The sequence below is a fragment of the Aspergillus welwitschiae genome (genome assembly GCF_003344945.1).
Source record: "Aspergillus welwitschiae strain CBS 139.54b unplaced genomic scaffold BDQ94scaffold_70, whole genome shotgun sequence".
NCBI lineage: Eukaryota > Fungi > Ascomycota > Eurotiomycetes > Eurotiales > Aspergillaceae > Aspergillus > Aspergillus welwitschiae.
Window position 1 is genome coordinate 27037 of NW_020798764.1, and position 19800 is coordinate 46836.

The 19800-nt window shown below is 46.7% G+C and overlaps 8 protein-coding genes across 8 annotated transcripts; 6 read left to right on the forward strand and 2 right to left on the reverse strand.

The window, feature by feature from the left end:
- Positions 1–1752: 1752 nt before the first annotated feature.
- On the forward strand, positions 1753–3640 carry BDQ94DRAFT_163941 (uncharacterized protein; the record flags this gene model as incomplete). Its single annotated transcript, XM_026769850.1, has 5 exons — positions 1753–1794; positions 2496–2581; positions 2627–2779; positions 2900–3385; positions 3547–3640. 5 exons carry the CDS (start codon positions 1753–1755, stop codon positions 3638–3640), a joined length of 861 nt encoding a protein of 286 aa, XP_026620098.1.
- A 1778-nt stretch (positions 3641–5418) lies between these two features.
- On the forward strand, positions 5419–6172 carry BDQ94DRAFT_163942 (uncharacterized protein; the record flags this gene model as incomplete). Its single annotated transcript, XM_026769851.1, has 4 exons — positions 5419–5454; positions 5488–5522; positions 5581–5953; positions 6041–6172. 4 exons carry the CDS (start codon positions 5419–5421, stop codon positions 6170–6172), a joined length of 576 nt encoding a protein of 191 aa, XP_026620099.1.
- A 783-nt stretch (positions 6173–6955) lies between these two features.
- On the forward strand, positions 6956–8433 carry BDQ94DRAFT_185534 (uncharacterized protein; the record flags this gene model as incomplete). Its single annotated transcript, XM_026774912.1, has 4 exons — positions 6956–7049; positions 7085–7107; positions 7157–7974; positions 8028–8433. The coding sequence occupies 4 exons, from the start codon at positions 6956–6958 to the stop codon at positions 8386–8388; spliced, it is 1296 nt and encodes a 431-aa protein (XP_026620100.1). The 3' UTR covers positions 8389–8433.
- Positions 8434–8830: 397 nt separating this feature from the next.
- Positions 8831–9327, reverse strand: BDQ94DRAFT_154628 (uncharacterized protein). Its single transcript, XM_026768324.1, has one exon. It carries the CDS (start codon positions 9087–9089, stop codon positions 8907–8909), a length of 183 nt encoding a protein of 60 aa, XP_026620101.1. The 5' UTR covers positions 9090–9327; the 3' UTR covers positions 8831–8906.
- Positions 9328–10550: 1223 nt separating this feature from the next.
- On the forward strand, positions 10551–10871 carry BDQ94DRAFT_154630 (uncharacterized protein). The gene is made up of 2 exons (XM_026768325.1): positions 10551–10611; positions 10692–10871. Exon 2 carries the CDS (start codon positions 10693–10695, stop codon positions 10861–10863), a length of 171 nt encoding a protein of 56 aa, XP_026620102.1. The 5' UTR covers positions 10551–10611; position 10692; the 3' UTR covers positions 10864–10871.
- Positions 10872–10912: 41 nt separating this feature from the next.
- On the forward strand, positions 10913–11503 carry BDQ94DRAFT_175934 (uncharacterized protein; the record flags this gene model as incomplete). Its single annotated transcript, XM_026772585.1, has 1 exon — positions 10913–11503. The coding sequence occupies one exon, from the start codon at positions 10913–10915 to the stop codon at positions 11501–11503; it is 591 nt and encodes a 196-aa protein (XP_026620103.1).
- Positions 11504–13290: 1787 nt separating this feature from the next.
- On the reverse strand, positions 13291–13808 carry BDQ94DRAFT_163945 (uncharacterized protein; the record flags this gene model as incomplete). Its single annotated transcript, XM_026769852.1, has 3 exons — positions 13291–13446; positions 13485–13562; positions 13608–13808. The coding sequence occupies 3 exons, from the start codon at positions 13806–13808 to the stop codon at positions 13291–13293; spliced, it is 435 nt and encodes a 144-aa protein (XP_026620104.1).
- Positions 13809–17848: 4040 nt separating this feature from the next.
- BDQ94DRAFT_185538 (uncharacterized protein) lies at positions 17849–19798 on the forward strand (the record flags this gene model as incomplete). Its single annotated transcript, XM_026774913.1, has 3 exons — positions 17849–17912; positions 17980–18451; positions 18503–19798. Coding segments are annotated over 3 exons (1791 nt in total), but the record flags the coding sequence as incomplete, so codon positions are not given.
- Positions 19799–19800: the final 2 nt, after the last annotated feature.

Genomic DNA, 19800 nt, shown 5'->3' on the forward strand with positions numbered 1-19800 from the left:
AAATTAGACTGGAAAAACTATTTAAAAAGATAATTAAAAGTTTATAATCTTAGTAAACTATACTGTAATATAATTAATAAAATTTTTGATGAGCTGATTTATCTTAATTATATAAATTATTTAAAAAACTTCTATTATATAGATACTCTAGTATTCATTATAACCAAGACTATATATTATAAAAATTAATTTAAAATTAAATTCTAATCAGTAATAAATATCTATGATTTTAATAATAATATTATATCTGATATCTACTTTATACTATTCTAATAAGAAATTATTATTAAAGTAGCTGGAGATATGTATCTCTCTATTATAAATATAATAATTATATTTTATTAATAACCGGTCTATCTATCTTCTTAAAAATACACCGGTATTATTATCTATCGCGGATAAGAATTTCTTAAAGTTATACTAATAAATTTTTTAAATAGTATACTATATATCTAATACTAAATTAATAATATATTTTAATGCATGCGGGCTTTCCTGTGTATTTATATTAATAATTTTCTCTATTATAGTAAGTTATTTAAAAACTATATTAATTACTTTAAATAATTATTTTATAAATATAATAAAATATAAATTATTTTAGTATTAAAAAAATTTTATATTATTTTCCTAATAATCTGACTACTCAGCCAGAACGTTGACAGCCTCAGAATAAGAATTATAAAAGAGAAGTTAAAAGTTATTTTTAATATAAAATTCTTTATTAATTTATTTAATTTCAATTATTATATCAGACTTATTTAATAATTAAATATATATATTCTAATATATACTATTATTATTAAATTCTTACAAGCTTATAAGATATTACTTATAATAATAATTTCTGCAGGTATTATAAAAGAAGCTTATAAATAATAAATAAAAATTATATTAGTAATTGTTGTGACGGTTAGCGGGGCGCCAGAAACGGCTCCCATTGAACCGCCGTTCTGCTCACCACCACCGCCTGTCACATACGGAAATACGACTACCAGTTACGGTATAGTGCGGTCCGTTTCGGGCATCGCGCCGCTGCTCGCCGCTTTTGCGTCCTTCGCCTGCCGCCTCAAGTCTCCCGCACAATCTATATAAGTCCGGCACCTCTCCCTCGAAAGACGACGCACTTTCTCTTCTTTGTTCCCCTCTACCGTCTGCCTCAGCCAGGGCACCGCCCCTCCCAGAGATGCCGTGTTACCCGAACATTTCCCTTTTATGGTATGGCGCTGTGTGCTTCCCCTCTTTCTCGCCCCCCTTTCGGCTACGCCGAATTGCCCACGAATGCCTGGAAAGGAATGTCCAGCCGTCACTTCGTCCATGTCTGAGTTTCTGAGCTATCTCCGCTCTTTCCGGTCAGGCGCGCTCTCACCTGTGGGTGCCTTTTGCATGCTGAATCCGTGAAATCATGGCCATTTGCGGCGCGCTCGTGCATGCAATTAACTGGTAAGTATGGATGTCTTGTCTTGTTCAATCGCTTGCTAATCTTTGAGTGCAGCATTGCCCCATGGCTCCTTCGTTGTATGTTGGTTGGAGCTTCCGGGCAGTGAGTGTATTCTGTGGCCTACCGGACTAGTTTCACCTGGTCGAGTTGCATGTCATCCCATCCATCAACGCGTGCTTTCGACCCACCGCGATTGATGCCGTTCGACGTGTGGTCTGGCCTTTGCAACCTGCCAATGGCAAAATTGCCGCATCCTTATCCGTAGTCTGTGTGTGATAACCGGGGCTTCACATACGAGGCTTGGAGGCAACATGCTAGCCACGATTGGCTGGGAGCTCTCAATTCCAGCGCTTGTTCGACGATCCTGATTAAGGGTGGATACGTCAGCTGGAGCGGAAGAGATTGCAAGGTGAGAGTCGTTTCAGCTCGGCGTACTCTCCACTGCGCAGGACCTCGTTGAGAGGACATATAAGGATGCGGGAAGGTCGCATTGTTACTATTCGATTTTCTCATCAGCTGCACAATTCCCCTATCACTTGACCCTCTCCTTACACCAGATCCCTTCCCCAATTCCTGTCTGCACTTCCCTCCCTTCATTTACCATACCCCTGACCTTCATTTCCGGGTCCAAATATCCACAGAGCCAACCCTGCCAAAAGATCCCAATATTCCTGTTTCTTGCAATATGTTGTCTACATTTCACATTGAAAACTTCAGGCCATGGGCTTTCCCTCCTCCCACAAAATCTCCCTCTCCCACGCAATCTGCACCTCCCACACCATACCCTCCTCCCGCACGATTCCCTTCTCCCAGAAGATTTTCTCCTTCCACACGATTCCCTCTTCCCAAGCAACATCCGCCTTCCAATTTCCCCCGTTCACACAGTCCGTGTAACAAGTCTTCTGCTATTAAGCTTTGTGATGAGCCCCGGCCACGAATTTTGCCATTGCCCAAGCATCCACTCCCGGCGCGGCCGCCAGCCGATGCTTGCGTAAACACGAGTGCAAAAGGCGCCCCATACACATTCTCTGGCTCCCAACTTTCACCACCGCAGTCGCCTATACCGTCATCTGACACTTTACCCGATGAGCGACACCCAGAAACGCCCGAGCGAACTGTGGAGGATCGTGAAGGTGGTGTGTCAGATTCGATCACGCTGTGGGATGATCAAAATGCCACGGTTAGTCTGACCGAGGCGCCCGCCCTTCCAGTCATCGCCTCGTCGCCCAGCACGCTTGATTCGGAGCACAGCCCGCCGTTGTCTGCTAAGCACAATGACATTCCAATTGACCCGGTTATTCTCGCCGACGACGGATCGTGGATGATTGGAGAATTGCAGTCCATTCAGCCGAAAAATCATTTTCTTGGATCGGAGACGAGCTTTCCGTATCCTGACCCCCCCGTCGCTCTGTGTGACACATCTTTTTACCACACAGACTTCAACACACAGGCCGAAAGGCAGGATAGCGATCTTCGATCGGTTGGCCCCCACGGCCAAGGCCATACGCAAACATCACCTGACGACGCCGAAGCCAACGTACCGTCACGTGTTATCCCGCCGGAGAGTAGCAGTCAACGGTCGAAACTACGCAAGCGAAAACCGCAACCGTCGAGTAAACAGCCGTCAAAGCGGGCTCGCCATCCTATATCCGGCTCAGAGGAAGACACGTCGCTTGATCTTGATGCCCTTCTTGCTATTTATTTTTCTGCACCCTTTGGCGTACGTGTGCAATTTTGCAATTGGATGTGCGCAAATATAACATCACGCGCCTTCGACAAACCGGACACAGAAACGTCGGAGGACAAAGCCGAGAAGCCAGCAGGTGAGATGGATCATCCATCTAGCCGCCTTGAGCACCACGGAGCTTCCAGGAGAGGCAAGAAGTGGTCCTCTGAAGAGGAGAAATTCTTGAGGGAGCTAAAAAATGATAAGAATAGACCCTGGTCAGACGTGGTCAGATTGTTCTCTAACCGATACCCGGGCAGAAGTAGTGGCTCGATTCAGGTACACTGGTCTACAAAGCAGGACACTTAGCGGTCGGCCAGTTTGCACAAGGAACTGTATCTGATTGACAGGTTTTCATCACTCGACTATCGCTCTAAAGTCGAGACCGCGTTCAGTCGAAAAAGGGCTTCTTGCGGGACCGGAGCATGCAGCTTCAACCAGAAGCCTATGCTTGTAAAAATTACGTTGACTAGTACGAGACGGTCGATATCCCTAATGTTAGTGCTCAATTGTGCTCGACCATTTTGCCGAAGGCAACAACGCCAATAGGTAGACCAAGATGTAATTGCCAGTAATAGATGCGCCCATTCTTGACTGTTCTGCTTCTGTTTCTTTTGACGCTTACTTGTTGGGCTCATGTCTTTATCGCAGCACAAAATCTGGGTTTTCGGTTCGAATATGTCTAAATTTTGAGGATAAGAATCTAAAGTACAGCATGAGCTTGAAGTAGTACAAGCAAAAGGCAAATTTTTGCGCACATATTTCACTTCCCGTCTTGAATTCCCAGACTGAAAGGAAGAGGTCGAGTAGGTTGTACTGGGAGACGATTCAATTTCCATGTTCATGGTTAGACCAACAGGTTTCAATGTTGTGCCGGCAGAATAACAGACGGTGCACGTGTGTCCATTATAAGACCGGCAGAACATGAGCGATCAATACGCCCGTAATTCTGCCAGCAGAAAATCACACAGTAGGTTGTGTACACCGTGCGGGCAGAATATTGAGCGGTGCATGCGGCTACAGTGTTAACTCTTGGCGAAAATTAGTCACCCTTCCTTCGCATTAACAGAACGTAATCAACGATCGGACGGGCCACACGGTTGGGCGGGCCATCCTATTATGCTCCTATAAAAGATACCCTTTTAGAACTTGTATGTAAATCAATACAACGTTTGAGAGCCCTGTATTTGTATATAAATTAGACAAACGTTCTCAAACACCACATATCTGACCTACCATGGCAAGAGGCCGCAGTATAGAGAACACCAGCAAATATCCACCAAACACAGATACTTGGTATTGAAAATAGTTGAGTTGACATTATTCAGTGCCTAAGGCCACAATGGGGCATTCGCCGTCAACGGAGGTAAATTTGCTGTCTATCCGATTTGTAACCACGAAAACCGCTTTTGCATCCCGTCGTCAATGGCTGCAGTGGAGATCAGCCGTCTTGAATTGACCTCAAGGTGGGAGCAGCGAAACAAGAGTACTGTGAAGTGAAGGATCTCAATAGAATGGGAGTCTGTGCTCGTCCCGCTACCTAAAATGGTAACCTGTCAGATAACGTGGTCAGAGATGACGCGGTCAACAATGCCAAGCCCCAGCCCCCTTTCCCGTCCTTATGTATCGATCCTCTCTCAAGGCCGACCGCTCAACTAATTCCTCACTTCCTTTCTCCCCCTGAGATATCTTATGCTTCACCTTCGTTCTGTGCGATATCAACTCCATCATCCTCATCACGTATAGGAACTCGACTATTCACTCTTTGCCGTTCTGGCCGCTGGTCCTGCCGTTTCCTGTGTTCTTATAGGACTCCAGGTTTGGATCTTGGGTTGGGTACGTACGTGTGGCTAGGCCGCAAGAGCTTCTGATACCTTTGTTGTCGTTCGTCAATCAAGGAATCATTTTCTTCTTGCCGTTCTCTCCGCTTGGCGTGCCATTCCTGTGTTTTCATAGGACTCTCCAACTTCTTGAACTGGAGTGAGCATGTACTTGTGGCCAGGCCGCAGGAGCTTTTAGTCGGTCTCTTTTACTGTTGTCCTGTCAATTCTATCACTGATCTTCATTCACCTGAGTCAGGGCTGCTCATCGCTTTTTTAAAGCCCGGGTCCACCCCAATACAATGATGAAGCCGGATTGAATCCGGTCATCGGCAAACGGGGCAGAGGTATGTCCCATCTCCACATCTACAGGAGATTTCAGCTTTCATAGCCTGTTGATGGTCTCTAGGGCGCTCTCTGTCACCCGAGGAATGTTGCAAAAGGCGGCTTCTTACACACCCAGACTGGTTTGGATCACCTACTGAAGTCAATACCCCAAGTACTCGCCCTCCGTCACCATCTTCCAACTCGATCCGTCCAACTCACTTTACACATGCTTCTTCTCTCGACGACGCAGATCATTCTTCACTTAGATATCTTGAGCAGAAGCTTAGCCGACTTCCTGAAGATCGGGTCCGTGAGCTATTGATTCGCTCCGGACACCATCGTCTACTAGCCTTGTCAGGGGATGTAGATGGTGGCCTACCATCAAAGTCTTGGACATCTGGCCCTCCTGGCGCCCATCTTATCGAGCCTGACATCAAAAGATATATCGATGAGGAAATTCACAACAGTTTCAGATTACAGCAGGACATCGTACGCGATAGCGTCAAATCAGAACTTGATGATATCGTTCAGGACAGCATTAGATCAGAACTGCCTGGTCTTGTCGACCATTTTCGCGAGGAGATTGCTGACGAACACAAAATGAAAGTGTGCGAGTTAAGCGAGGTTGTCCAGGACAGTGTAAGCGAGATACAAACTGCAACCGATGATGGTTCAGAGGTAATAGGGGGCGTTACGACAGCGCATATGGAGGAGCTAAATAAGCAGGCCGCCGAGGCGAAGAAAGCATTGAAGGAATTGGCTACAGAATTGACAGTTTCTCTCAGGGCTTCATATGACGATTTGCGAGACTCTAGGCATGGAAAACAGGGCACACACCCGCGATGCCGCTCTGTGTAAATCTTGGGCTTGGGTCTTGTTACTGAATAGTTTTTTGTGTATATGTGTATCTAAGTCTCCGTATATATCTAGAATGAGATCAAATTAGTGGACAGTATTGAATTGTTAGGCATAGATGGCCTCGTGATGTTGTTCTGTATGAGTCCAGAACCCGTAGTAACATCACCAGCGGAAATCTCACGCACATGCTTTCTTTCTGGTCAGTAGACACCGAGGCAGTAATTTCAGATACACAAGGGTAGAGCAGGGTCAATGAATTAGCCATGGGTCAATTGAATACAAGGCATACCGAACGAGTAGGCGCGCAATACCACAGCCCCTTACCACGCAGTGGGCTTGGTAATCCAGTGGTAACAGGTAACTGCCAGGTGCCTTCGAAAGACTTCGATGAGTACGGAGGTGTGTTTCAAAAGTTATTAGCAGCGCTAGTAATTTTTGCCGAAGTACAGGATACCTTGTGCACCACGTGATTATACACAAGTATCTTATACACTTACACGTGATGCACGACCAATGTGCGCAATACGTGACTGGTGTTGGACGTCACGTGCCTTGTTGTGCGTTTTTTATTTAACTATGAATTACTGCCAAGACTCCGTAATGTGACAGGTCATGTTAATGACTTTTTGCACACACCTCCGTACGTACAGCGGGTAATAGCGGCCATCGGGCAACGGTACGGAAGATTATTCTTCCCCGCTCAGCAACCCAAGATCTCCCGTCGAGAAGGAGTAGATACCCAGTTAGTCCCCATCCAACTAGTTGAGCGCTGCGCAGTTTGGGATGGCCAGTTTCCCATTGCTCCCGACGGAGCTCCTATTGAAGGTATTCGAGCTTCTACATTGTCTGGACGATGCTGCATGTCTTGCCTGGACGTGTAAGCCCTACACACGGTCTACAATCGATACAAAGCTACTATACTTTGGTCCATAATTGTACCATCTCCAGCCTCGCACCTTTTATTCTGATGCTGATCCCAAATAGCGAAAATCCGACTACCACAAATATGATCATTCTCTGTGTCTATTGCACGATAAGATGTATGGGGCTGAAGAGAGCTCAGCATGCAGACTCCCAACAGAACCACTTCAACAGATTGATGCTTGGATGTTGGGGGATTACTCTAAAGTCGACCTCGACGACCAACCTCAAGACACCAGCAAGCGAATTACAGGTCGGCATCTTAGAAGCATACTTGGCTGGTGGCAACAGACAAGCTTGCTTCGACAAATCTATCTGGATATTTCCGAAGACTACCGTTCCGTCCTATCATTTGTCGATCTGGAATCTATGACAAGAGAGCAGAAGCCGAAATACGCCCTGGCGCTGCATCTGGATCAGAAATTTGTGATTACAGGTAAATTGAGCAGACAGGGTTCAGGCCGGCCAGTTCCTGTTGTTGCCAAAGGAGAATTCTATCGGGCAGTCATGGCCCGCTTTCTGGATACCAAAATGCTACAATTTGCTACGTTGTGCCGATCGTCGAAAAGCTCTAATGAGCTTCATAGAAACGTTCTGTCTATGTGGTCTGATAACCCGACTCGCACGCTGGAAGAATCGGTTCAGGTCCTGGAAGTTTTTGATTTTGTATCCAACTTCATGCTTCTACATATTCTCCAAGACCCCGACACTCTCTTGGATTGGGTAGAATCGTCAGGCAGAAGCGATGTCTTGATTTTGGATCATGATGATACACCACTCTGGAATTGGATGTATTGCCTGTCACGCCTTCAGCCATACTTGTCGCCGTTTGACATCCTTGCCGCTTTCCCAATGGATACATTAGACCACGAATCTTTGCAGTACTTCATATCGCTGCTTGACCTCGACCTGAATGGCCCTGACCCCCCCCCAGGGTGGATAAGATAGAGAATGAGGTGTCCTGCAAGCTGGAAAAATACCATAATGTGGCTGGTGATGTCTGGGAAAGGTACCGCTACCACGGCTGGAGGAATGGAGTCAGGGGTGTGTCATTCAACGAGGATTTTGGTGGCAGGGGTTTCGCAAGCGAGGTAACAGGGTTCAACGGCCACGGTCGCAACTGGTGGGAGTTGATGAAGCAAACACGCGATACTGTACATGTACCACGTGGCTTCAAATTCTCAGTACCTTCTCTTTACCTGATGAGGGATTGCACGCATGCTGAAGACATAGATGGCAATCATTTGAATTTCATCATTACTGACAATGATCTTTCACAGCTGGATTTTGAATGAATAAGAGGTCCAATACTACAATACAGAAAGAATGTTCATCATCTTCTCGTGCTCTGTACTAAAACGCCATAGTATTAGCTCAGTATTTTGTTATTCATCTGCGGAAATACTTTCAAATATAGGTAATGACATGACCTGAGGCCAGCTTATAATCTCTCCTGGCTCCACGAATTTTTATTTTTTTTATTTTTTTATTTTTTATTTTTTATTTTTTTTTTGTCGGGTATATTAATATCTTGCGCCATCCGATAGCCTAAGGCTGATACTACGGCGACTTAACTATTATATTCTCGTATGCTTGAGAGGTATGGCACTGAGTAATTATTATGAAGTGGCCCGGGAGTATACCCCGTGACATTTACCGCCAAGCATCACTGCGTCCAGTCTAATGTTGGCGCGACATGTAGGAATCCTCTTCCAAGTGGCCCGAGTGTGGGGCCGTATGCCGTGCTCCAGGAACGATTAGGCCTCACTAAAGAAAGGGCTCTTTATATTTCTATCTTAAGGGAAGCCAGGCCCTAAAGGGATGACGGAAAATAGTACCAAACGTGGAGGTGGAGAGACTGAGCTCCCCCGAAATTTGGGGGATGCCATATACCTTGGGTATTTCCACGGTGTCGTACAACTTGACATGGCACGCAAACGAGTATTAGGCATGATAGAATGAAAGTAGGGTATAAGTACATCCCTGGACTAACCATGTGCCTTTGACCATAGTGAGTCAGAGTGCTCGAATTGTCAATGTTATAATGTGGTCGAGTGTTGCAATCCTTCTGGGTATGAACGCGGCGTTGGCACTGTGTGGTAGTTATTCAGCGACATGTGAGCAAGTGAAGCTGACTCAAAGCGGGTTGTTGTCGGCAAATTGCTATTCGGGTAGCAGTGACACATGGAAGTCAAGTGAATTATCCTTAAATTATTGCTACGAGAACAATGGAGGTTTGATGGTTGAACAGAATATGTAAGCTGCCCCTTGATTTGTCGATTCCGGACTTGATTTACACCGGATGTAGGGGGCTTGCGTTCGAGACATGCCGTGGTCGCTTGGACGGCAGCAAAGGAGAGCGAATGAGAGTTGCATGTGGTGGCAACGGGTTTCAGCAGCTGGTCGACCTGGGTGAGTTAGTTGGTCTGATTTTTTTAGCGTTTACCGGCTAATATGATAGACTACGTAATAACTAATGCGGATGGCGTTCTTGGGTGTTTCGATAATGTGGGATACGTGCTGGCTTGATGTGCGGTCAGTTAGGCGAGTGTAGCGCGCGTACTTGGGTATTAGCTGATAAGCAAGACCAATATTCTCCATCCATGCTTACAAAAACATGCGAAAGGTCACATACACCGTGCAGACAGTATACTGTAGGTACAGTACAGATTAGTCATGAAGCTGTAGAAATGATGTTGCCGATTATTTGGGAATGGTATTGCGCTGTGGCTGTTGGGCCACAAGGGTTGCAGTGGGTGTGGCTGATGATCTTAGTAGAGAGCCCATGCCCACACTTGAGAGCGGTTGGCTCAGTCACCCAAACCTCCTAAAATGTTAATCGAGAGTTATGTTCTACCGTCCTCGTGGCACCCAACTGCAACATCCTTTGTAATGCCTCCCCAAGGTTCAGTACCACCGCCAGAATGCTACTGTATGGCGAAACATTTTTTGAACTTGTTTACCCTGGCCTGCTCCTCCCAACATGTTTGAAATATTATCGAACGCTCTTCCGATCGTCTGCCGCATCTTGACGCAGGCCCTTCAGTTGCGGGCAGTCGATCAGTACATGGACCACTGTCTCCATCCCTCCACTTCGCATTGTGCGTTGTTTTGATAGCCGTGCCGCTTGCCATGTGTCGATGATTAGGGCGGCCAATGAAGATCCCCAACGCATCTAAGCTCGTAGCCTGGGAAAACTAAATTCATTGACACTATAGTGCCGACCTTATTGCCTTCCATGTTGAAAACATAGATGTTCTTCTGAAACCTAATCACATGATACATTAAAGCTTGATATGGCTAGAGGTAAATAACAGATTTTGACATTTCTTGCAAATTATTAAGTTCCATGTACAATACATGAATCGTGAGGTACTGAACAGCAAAGTGAAATCACGTGTAGGTGAGTCTTATTGCCCCCTCTTTTACCTCTTTCACTCAACAGTCCAGGGCGACACATCCTACATCCCACTCGCAGTGATTCAATAGCGGAAACACCAAGCAAATAAACCCCTTAGGTATATTCAAAGCAGACTAGCCCCATTCTAGCGTGAAGCATTGCTACCCGCTTAGACTGAGTTAACGAGGTAGAGCCTAGAATGCCATTTCCTGCGGTGCCATTTTGGACGATTGTTCAGGTCCTCACCGTGGTCCTTCCCACCGTCTCGGGTCTCATCACCGACGAAAAAAACCCGGCAGGCGGCTGCTGCTCAGGAAACAGCATCCGAAGCGGCCCGTGTCGCGTCAGAAAGTGCAGCGCGAACGCATGAAGCCATCCACAGACGAATAACTACCAGCGACTGGCCTTCCACCCATAAAATGAGCGCATCGAACGTTCTAGATACCCAAAATGCCTTTAACTCAGGCCCAGAGTTCACTGCTTTATTCGCGACGAGCGTGCTGGTCGGCGCTGCTCTTGCGGTCAGAACAGGAAACGAGTTGAAGAGTATTGGCCTTCGTTTAGGGGAAATTCGCGATGAGCTCGGGGCCCAGACAACGGCTAAAGTGCAAGGTTGGGAGACACAGGGATTCGGTGCCTTTATTTACTGGTTCCTAGAAGACGATATCAACGACCACGGTGGCGAAGCGTCGATTGGTCGTCACGCATTTTACGTGTATAACCCAACTACGAGCGCCAACGTCTTATTCAAAAAGATGGTCCGCGAGAAGCCATTACCTGCTTCGTTTGGTGGGTTCAGCTCTGATATAGAAGGGGTAATTCATTTGATGTGGGGAAATCGACAGTCTCTCAATAGGAAGGTCGGAAGGGAAAATGCAGACAAGGTTCGATTCCATCTCCTTATTCCCGCCAAAAGGACCTTTGTCACATCTGAACCGATGGCAATTGATCACGGAATTGGGAAACTTATTATTAAGGGTCATAAGGAGGACGGCATCTGCTATCTTTGACTCAACCTTGTGTGCATACCACGGCAAGTTGTTCTACAAGACGTTGGAAACCTGGACAGAAACCGAACTGCGAACGAAATCTCCTAATTGTCTCCATTAGAGACTGGTTTATTAGGAGCGCATTTAGCTGAGTTCCTTTTACTACCTTGGGCGAACTCTCTGAGGATCGCGGTGGATACGAAACTACGGGGGCGGTACATACCACCACGAAACCTTGGCCCATCTATCAAGCAGACAGATGAACCGTGAACCCATAGGGTTTATAATTGATTAAGCACAATCCAACTCAGTGGATAAAACACGGTATATGATTAATCAATATAGTTCAGCATTTTTCCTATTCGCCGGATAAGTTGATCGGAACTCATAGGCTACTTTAGTACCGCTAGGGTATTTCGAAGGTATGACGGAGAGGCTCTTCGAGCATGAATACTATAAGTAATATACAGCTACATATGTATCTGTGTGAACATGCGTTTCATCATCCGTAAGTACATTTCCGCCACATTACGCATTGAATACAGCACGCATAAATTAGGTTACCATGTGACCAGGGTATGAAAGAGCATCTCTTTATTCCCGACACGGAAGGCAGTAACGGTCGTCACTGTAATTTTGTTCCTTGGCTAACGGCTAACTCAGAGCCATTCAACAAGAGAACAGGTCAGGCGGAGCAAGAAGGTCACTGGGCACACAGAGATCAAGCAAGAATTGAGGAACCCCGTGGAGACAAGCTTGAGTGGAGTCAAATCCTCAGGGCAACGTTATACTGTAGTTAACTATTAAAGGCAGGAATATTTACGTAAGCGTAGCTAACTGCAAGCTAGGCAAAAGAACAGTTCCCGCATAGCCACGGGGTTCAAGTGTGACTTGAACGGAAAATGAATAAATCCGAATTCCGAATCTGGACGTTTAATGAAATAACGCTGACCATCATCTATGCCACAAATGGCTTGTGGTCTAGCTCCATCGACCCTAGAGTCCACCCATAACATGATACTGAGCATTGAACCCACTATCTCACAGATTGCATATGCAGCTGGCTGCTCCAATTTCTACCGGTAGCCATATCGACAACCTGGAACATTTTTAGGAGTGTAAATGCCCGTCCCATTAAGCGTGGGCGTCCACGCTGTCTCGCATCTGAGATATCCTGGTCATCTCCTGAAATATCCCTGGTGCAACTGAAAACATATCACAACCTTTGTATTACTATGTGATCGACTGCCATTACGGCTAACAATGTAGGGGACGGCATATTCCAAATATAGAGCATCGTCTGATAATGAGTTCTTCATCTTTGACTTTAACCAATGTGTTAAACCTGGCCCAAAATCAAGCCTATACAAGCGATAATTGAATTTTCAAATCTGAGAATAAGTCCCCTTATATGGTAGTTTGGTGGTGCGCGAAGGGTCTTAATGCTGAATGAAACTTCTGTTCCATGTTGGCAAGGCTCGGACGACAATTGGCGGTTATGATTAGTTCTGAACTTTTGGAGCAAGAGGTTATTATCAAGCAAATAAGAAGAAGTATATCACTTACTGTGAGAGCTAATGGATAGATTTCGGATGTCCGCACGTTAATTTCCGTCACAATCTCGTGAGGTGTGCGCAGTTCCAAGAATGAAAAGCGGCCCTTGCAAAGACTAACACTATGGTCATCTGATCCCGTATATATTGATATGCCAGTTATGCCACTGAGCCCCCCTTCAGCATATATCTTGATGATCTTCAGATCCTTACTGAAACACATAGCCTCTGTGGGAACTTTACTGAATTTGTTCACTAATTCACTCTCCTGTGTTGGATTCTGCTGAATATAAAGCTCTCTTTCAAAACATTTTGGCTTGACCTGGACGGATGCTCATTTCGAACAAGGAGGGTTTCTTCAGAAAAGGGGTTATTATGATGCAGCCAGCTTAGGTGTCGGAACTTTAGAGCCTGTATGTTCCTTGAACTAATATTCCAGGAAGAATTACTAGTTTATTTATATTGTGACTGATCCTCAGCCTCCTAGGACTGTGTCTCAGACTTATCTCCTCCCCACAACCGAGGTACTCGGGATTATCAAACAACCATAGTGAGTTTTTAGTATTTCAAACTTCTGACTCCAAGCGCGTCCTCAGCAAGCCATATTTTATCAGTTGGGGATGACAGATATTGATTATGCGGAGGCTGCCAGTCTTGCTACCGATGAATGATTCTGTATCGCAGGCTATGAAACCAACGCCGCAGACATAATATATATCATTCAGCAGTATGGCGTACACTATAAGTCTTTCGACTGTGACGGGAATGTCCATGAATTCCTTAAATAGCCCGTATTGAAAGCCAACAAGGGAAGGACCCTCGTGGTTAAGTTCTCGGGTAGCAGATGCTTTTATATCTAATAATGGTAGCAGCCTGGCCAGTTTAGCGATTTTTTTTATAATCTGCCATCTCAAATCAACCTCATGATACCGAGGCCAAATTGAAAAAGCAATCATCAGAGGGTGTTTATTATCCGAGTCTTTGCTTGTGTGTGCATCGCACCTGAAGAAATGCAACGGATGTGAATGACAAAACAAATTCGCGTAGGATAAAGCTTGTTTGCTGGTTCGGAAGAAACGGACTAAATCTGAAGGGGATAAATAGCCGAGTACAAGCAGCAATATCTTGGAAGGTAGTTTGAACAAGGGTATGGAGCTGCCTTATTAAGATTGGGCTGCAGAAATAAGCAGGTCTCCCTGGATAAAGGGATGGATTTTTGAGGCCTCAGGAGTGTGAAAGGATCTGGACATGCTGCTTGCGGGTTTAGTGATAGTCAGAAGAAGGCCCAAGAGATGCTTATTATAAGGTGCTATTCCCATCTCACTCAGGAATTGCTTATTTTGGTCAGGTTGAATTGCCTGGCATAGTCTATACAACTGCATAGGTAGGATGTTAGACTTTGCGAAGTGACATAAAAGATGGTAGTAAGACGCATGCATGATAAAGGCGTCTACAGGTGTGTAGTTGGATGAAGAAATTAGTCTAATCAGTCTCTGCTGCCCAGGCCATATCAGACTTCTGTAAACTTGCTTCGAGGCGTCCTCTTCAAAACGAATTGAACCAAATTCGATTATATGATTTTCTACCCTTTAGGTTTTAACACAGTAAAATTATAAGGGAGAGCATATACCTGTATTAAGATCCCATGTCCATTCCGCTCGTGTGATTCCAGGAGAGGAATTACACAAGTCTTTGAAGACTCCATGGGCCGGATGTAGATTGAGATCGCTACTTGAAAGTGGGGAGGAGAAGGGAGGGTGATGTTTTTGAAGAAGGAAGGGAAAGAAGAACAGAGACTAAGAGGGGACACGACTTATGTCATCTTCGTACGTGACGCTGGTTGAATTGTAGATTTTATGGCGGTGAGCAGCGGGTGCCGCGCTTCACGTGCAATTCCCATCCCAATGCCACTCATGTCGGTCTGAACTTCAGCTAGAAGAACGGGATGTAGACGAGGATACCAACTTGTATGACTATGACTGAGAACATACATATACAATAAATCACAACAAATCAATTCACTTCACATCTCGATCAAGATCCGTCGGTGAAGATGTTGAACAGATCACAGACCGACTACAAATACTCCGCTCCAGCACTTGCAACCCTTGCATTTGCCCTGCCCACTGATTTTTCCAAGCATTTCCAAGCATGTTGAATGCGAAATGCGTCATTGGCTTCCGCCTGCGGATTATTCACAACTGAAGGGTGACTGATCCCAGATCTCTTTCAGCACCGCATGGATTTTCTCACCATCCGTCTTCAGATCCCAGTAGGCCTCCTCCCCAGGGACATGTAGGTTTCTGGAGAAGCTCCAATCCTGAAATATACGTGCCGTTCTGTCGAACTCGAAGAATCGAATTTTTGTTCCATACGCGGTTGCTCCATACACTTTTTCGTGTACTGCAAGACCGCCAAAGTCCTTGTTGAGGTTTCCGGCGGCATACTCTTGCAACCTCGATTCGAGTTCTTCTTCGCGAGAACCTACAGCATGGCGTTCGGTGTCTCCCGGCAGCACGAAAACCAGTTTCGACAGAGGTCCTTGATCGTCGTATCCCACTGTTATGTCCTCAGCCTGAAGGATGTCAGTCAATTGCTGTTCACCGAAGGCTGATAACGCAGGGCGTCCGAAGTATTCGTTCAATAGCTCTTCGAATAATGGCCATGTTGCTGTCTCGCGGAGTTCTAGTCTGCTCGCTCGCTCGTATGCAACTTGTAACTGCGGCGTGGTGATAAGGTTCGCCGTGGGACGACAAGTTGCGATTCTAGGCAAAGACATCGTTGAACCGATCTGTTTGATAGACGATAAAAAGGAGCTGATAAAGATGAATCTATTGAATCAAGTTGCTTCTGGTGATGACAAGGAAAAGGCAGTTGCATTGGTGACTACTTTGAAGTTTATATATCAAATTCGATGACTGACACGTGAGGGTACTTTTGTTTGCTAGCAAAGTCCTAGCTCTGGACCAAGCGTCATACATGAACATTGACCACTATGCGTAGCATCCGACTTACTCCGGAGATGCAAGAGATAGCACATTTTGATTTGCGCTAAAGTACGACCTCATCATCGAAGCAGCCACTTGTCCATCTTTCGTGACCAATATTACCCAGGTTGCGGTAGCTGAAGGACCCCCTCGGAGAGGTGGCTATTAGATATTAAAGCTGGCCAGGCCCCCATCATTTACGGTAAAGAAACGTTCTGATTTGTAAATATGCCTCTCTCATCGACTTTTAAGTCAATGGTTCAGACTATATCGATGATAAAAGCATGCATTGATAAATCCGAATAAAATCGATGGTTTTTCTACTATGACAAGTTCCCAAACATCGTCTGATTTTCCAGTCACTTCATTGGGCTACGCCGCCAGGAATCGTCTGATTAGGTATAGCAGAATAAGCCTCCAACAAATAGATATGTCTATTCTGCCGGTAGTGCGCTAAATTCATCATGAAACATGTTAACTGTGTATTGGAAACCTATCACAGTCCATGCGGCCCACCGAGGACATCAACCGCAGCCAGCTTGCCCCATATCAGCAATAGCTGCCTGATCGAGAAGGAAATACGGAGCAGCGACTAATCCCATCCTCGAGACCGGCTAATCTACGGGTTTGGTTAGTTCCAGACCGATCTATTTCTACCGTTTTGATGTGCTGTAATAGAGAAGCTCAAGAATGTTGCTGGTTTGCAGTGTAAAGATAATAAGAGCGTTTTTTTGACCGTGGTGTAAACTTTTGCTTGTCTGGTCGAACTTTAGTTACAAGTCCGGGCACCCAGCCAGCAATGTCGAATAGTTCCTTTGTACCTGAATTATGAGAGATTTTAACTAGTATTGGTACTAGACTAGACCAAACGAGCTGCATTCTCAGAATTGGAGCTGTACTTTTTGCAAAGGGGTTGTAGGAACTGGGACGGGAAGAAGGCTACCGACTCCGAGATTTGGTCTAGTGGAGACGTGGACACTTGCATTGGTGCAACCGGACATCGCATGAACCCAATCGAGGGGCGGTCGCTGACACCAATCAAATGAGCGGACAAGGCGCTGACGCCTTTCTCGGTGACTACAACCTGCGGGGCTCCAGGTACTTCGTACACCAGTCAAAACAGTGGTCCTCGCACAGGCACCAATCAGAAATATAGTACTATCCACGCCGTCACCTCGGGTTCCGGAAAAGCTGTGTAGGCAGGCATACTGTAGATAGCCCGTCTGTCGCTACGGCGGAGTGGGGCTACTCCGCGCGAGCAGCCTCGCTGGGTCAGAGCGCGTTCCTGGGCCCAAACGCCGGAAGGTTTGCATGCCATTCCCGGCCGCCCGACGCCATTCAGAGCAGCATACGACCGCAACTTCAGAACCCGTGGCATCTCGCCTTCTGTTGTTGTACCGAACATCATGGTAGTCAGTCTGCAGCTGCAGACTACAGACTCTGACATCAGTCTTTGGAAAAGCCTCCCAGATCGGAACTTGGACAATGCAGACCTCCGGCGGCTCACCATCGAAACAAGCATTTTCTATTATTACCTGCAGGACGTGTCTAGCAAATCGAGAAAATGCAACATTAGCTCTTACAAGGAAAAGATTATGAAACTGGCTAATGAAAACGGGAGGAATCTTCAGAGTCATTCTAGGGCACAGGAAATACTGAACATTTGTCAGAACAGTAGGGATGACTTTGCAGAAAACCATTGGACTGACAAATACAACGATTTCGTGTGGCTGGTGTCCCAAGTATTGGGTAAATCCTACGCCCTTCTCGTAGGATGCGCTATCAAGAGACGAGAATTTCGGCCGAAACTCTCGGAGCAAGCTTGCTTGCTTTCCTTCCTGGTCAGAACCAGACCTCTAGACGGACCTCTCGCGACGGAAAAACAGCGGCGTAAGTGGTCTTTCGATAAGAATATCAAAGCTTCACTGGCACTACGGCCGCTTATGCGTGGCAACAGGGGTTAGCAGTTCAAGGGAAAGGAGACTTTCACCATCATCCGAAACGATATTTTTACCATCGTCCCTGTCCGTGGAGATCCACCATGAGTCCTTTCTCCCATATTCGCGCATGCGACGAGCATTTCGCTTCTTCTGCGCGCTAGGACCTGCAGCTATACCCGAAATCTTTCTGTTTCGAATGCAGCAAGATTCCCATATTTGGAGTCCGGCCGGAGAGGTGCAATCCGTGCGAGCACCCCGTATTGATCCAGTTCTCGACGATTTTACCAGCGGGGAGTGTATCGGCTTTCTCAGGGTATATAAAGAACTAGGTTTCGTGAGTGCGACAGTGGGCGACTTTCAGAGGGAGGAGTATAAGATAGATTCCGCAGTCGGGAAGGTTTTGGGAAACGAGCCTTGCATCCCTGACCTGGAATGGGTGGTGGTTGTCGCCATCAGCCATGCATTTCCCGGGCGCTGGGAAGAGAACTGGTACGACCCCGAATGCGATAGTCCGATCGCTCTAACTCGCGGTACGAATAGGTTCACCGACACTGGCCGTCTCCTGCTTCCACTGGTCCAACATGCCTTTCGTCAATGTTCAGATTTGCCGGCCAAGGTGCTCCAGCAGCCCCAGCACGGTTATAAGGTTCTTCTGACCCTCTTGTTATCTACCCACCTGCCAGGGGCCGATTGGAAGTTGGAAGCTCTACATAAAGCGGAAGACGTCCTGCGGTGCTGGCCTGGGTTTGCGGACGAAGATACTGCCTATCTTCGGGGTCTGGCGCAGATGAGGAAGCGGGAGCTCTCTCGCAGATTGCAGGGCGTTCAATGGAGCAGCGCGGAGCCTGTACTAGAACCCATTGATCCTCGCACATACTGTCTTGACGTCGCCTGGCAACGCTCGGAAGCGCAGGACAGGATAATGCTGGATACCCCCGACCTCGACGGGGCGGAGAGAATCCTACAAGGGCTCTCGCCCACCAAACTCAGCTCTAGCACAATGGGAAGATCGGAGTCAACACATGTTGACTTTCTCGCCGCCAAGGTGCAACGCTGGCAGGGAAAATTTGAACAAAGTGAAGAAATCCTGCGACGGCTGATCGATAACTTCGGATATCAATACAATGAGATGGGATGCAGCGTCTGGTCGCATTACGTTGCGGTGCTCTGCGAGCTGCATCGTTTCACCAAAGCGGAGTACTGGGCGCGTCATGCCCTTGATGGTCTTCTCAAGCTCACTGAGGGGGGCATCCATGCAGAGCGTACGAGAAGGCATCGGATGCTGCGGCTATTGGTGGCTGAAACACTTGTCTGCCGATGTCTAAGCGAGACACACTTCGACAGCCGCGAAGCGGCCCTGAGGGAATCTGATATGACGTACGCCGCCCTGCACGAGGAGTATCGCAATCTGGCCAAGCGTGATTGGGTCTCCCGGTTCGAAGAGCTCCGGGTCTACCTAGGAAGGGCATTAGTAGCATCTCTCATGAACCGGTTAGATGATGCAAATGCACTTTGGGAAGCGACACGGAGTCCGGCACGATATTGCGAGCAGCACGGGAAAGTTACGGGGTTCGTAGAGATGTTGATAGAATACTCGCTCAGCACCATTGCAGCTGAGCGGGGCGATATGAATGAAGCACACCGTCATCTACGCGACGCAAAAGCTCTTTACCGTCGAATTGGACGGGAGCACTGGTGGACGTGTCTGGGCACCGCTCTCTTGGATCGCTACGCACAAATCTTGAGACAGTTTGACATGTTGTCAGGAACCGAACCCTTCTGCCCCCCTACATAATCGCATCTGGAGGGGTGACCCATCTCAAGCCAGGACGAAGGCA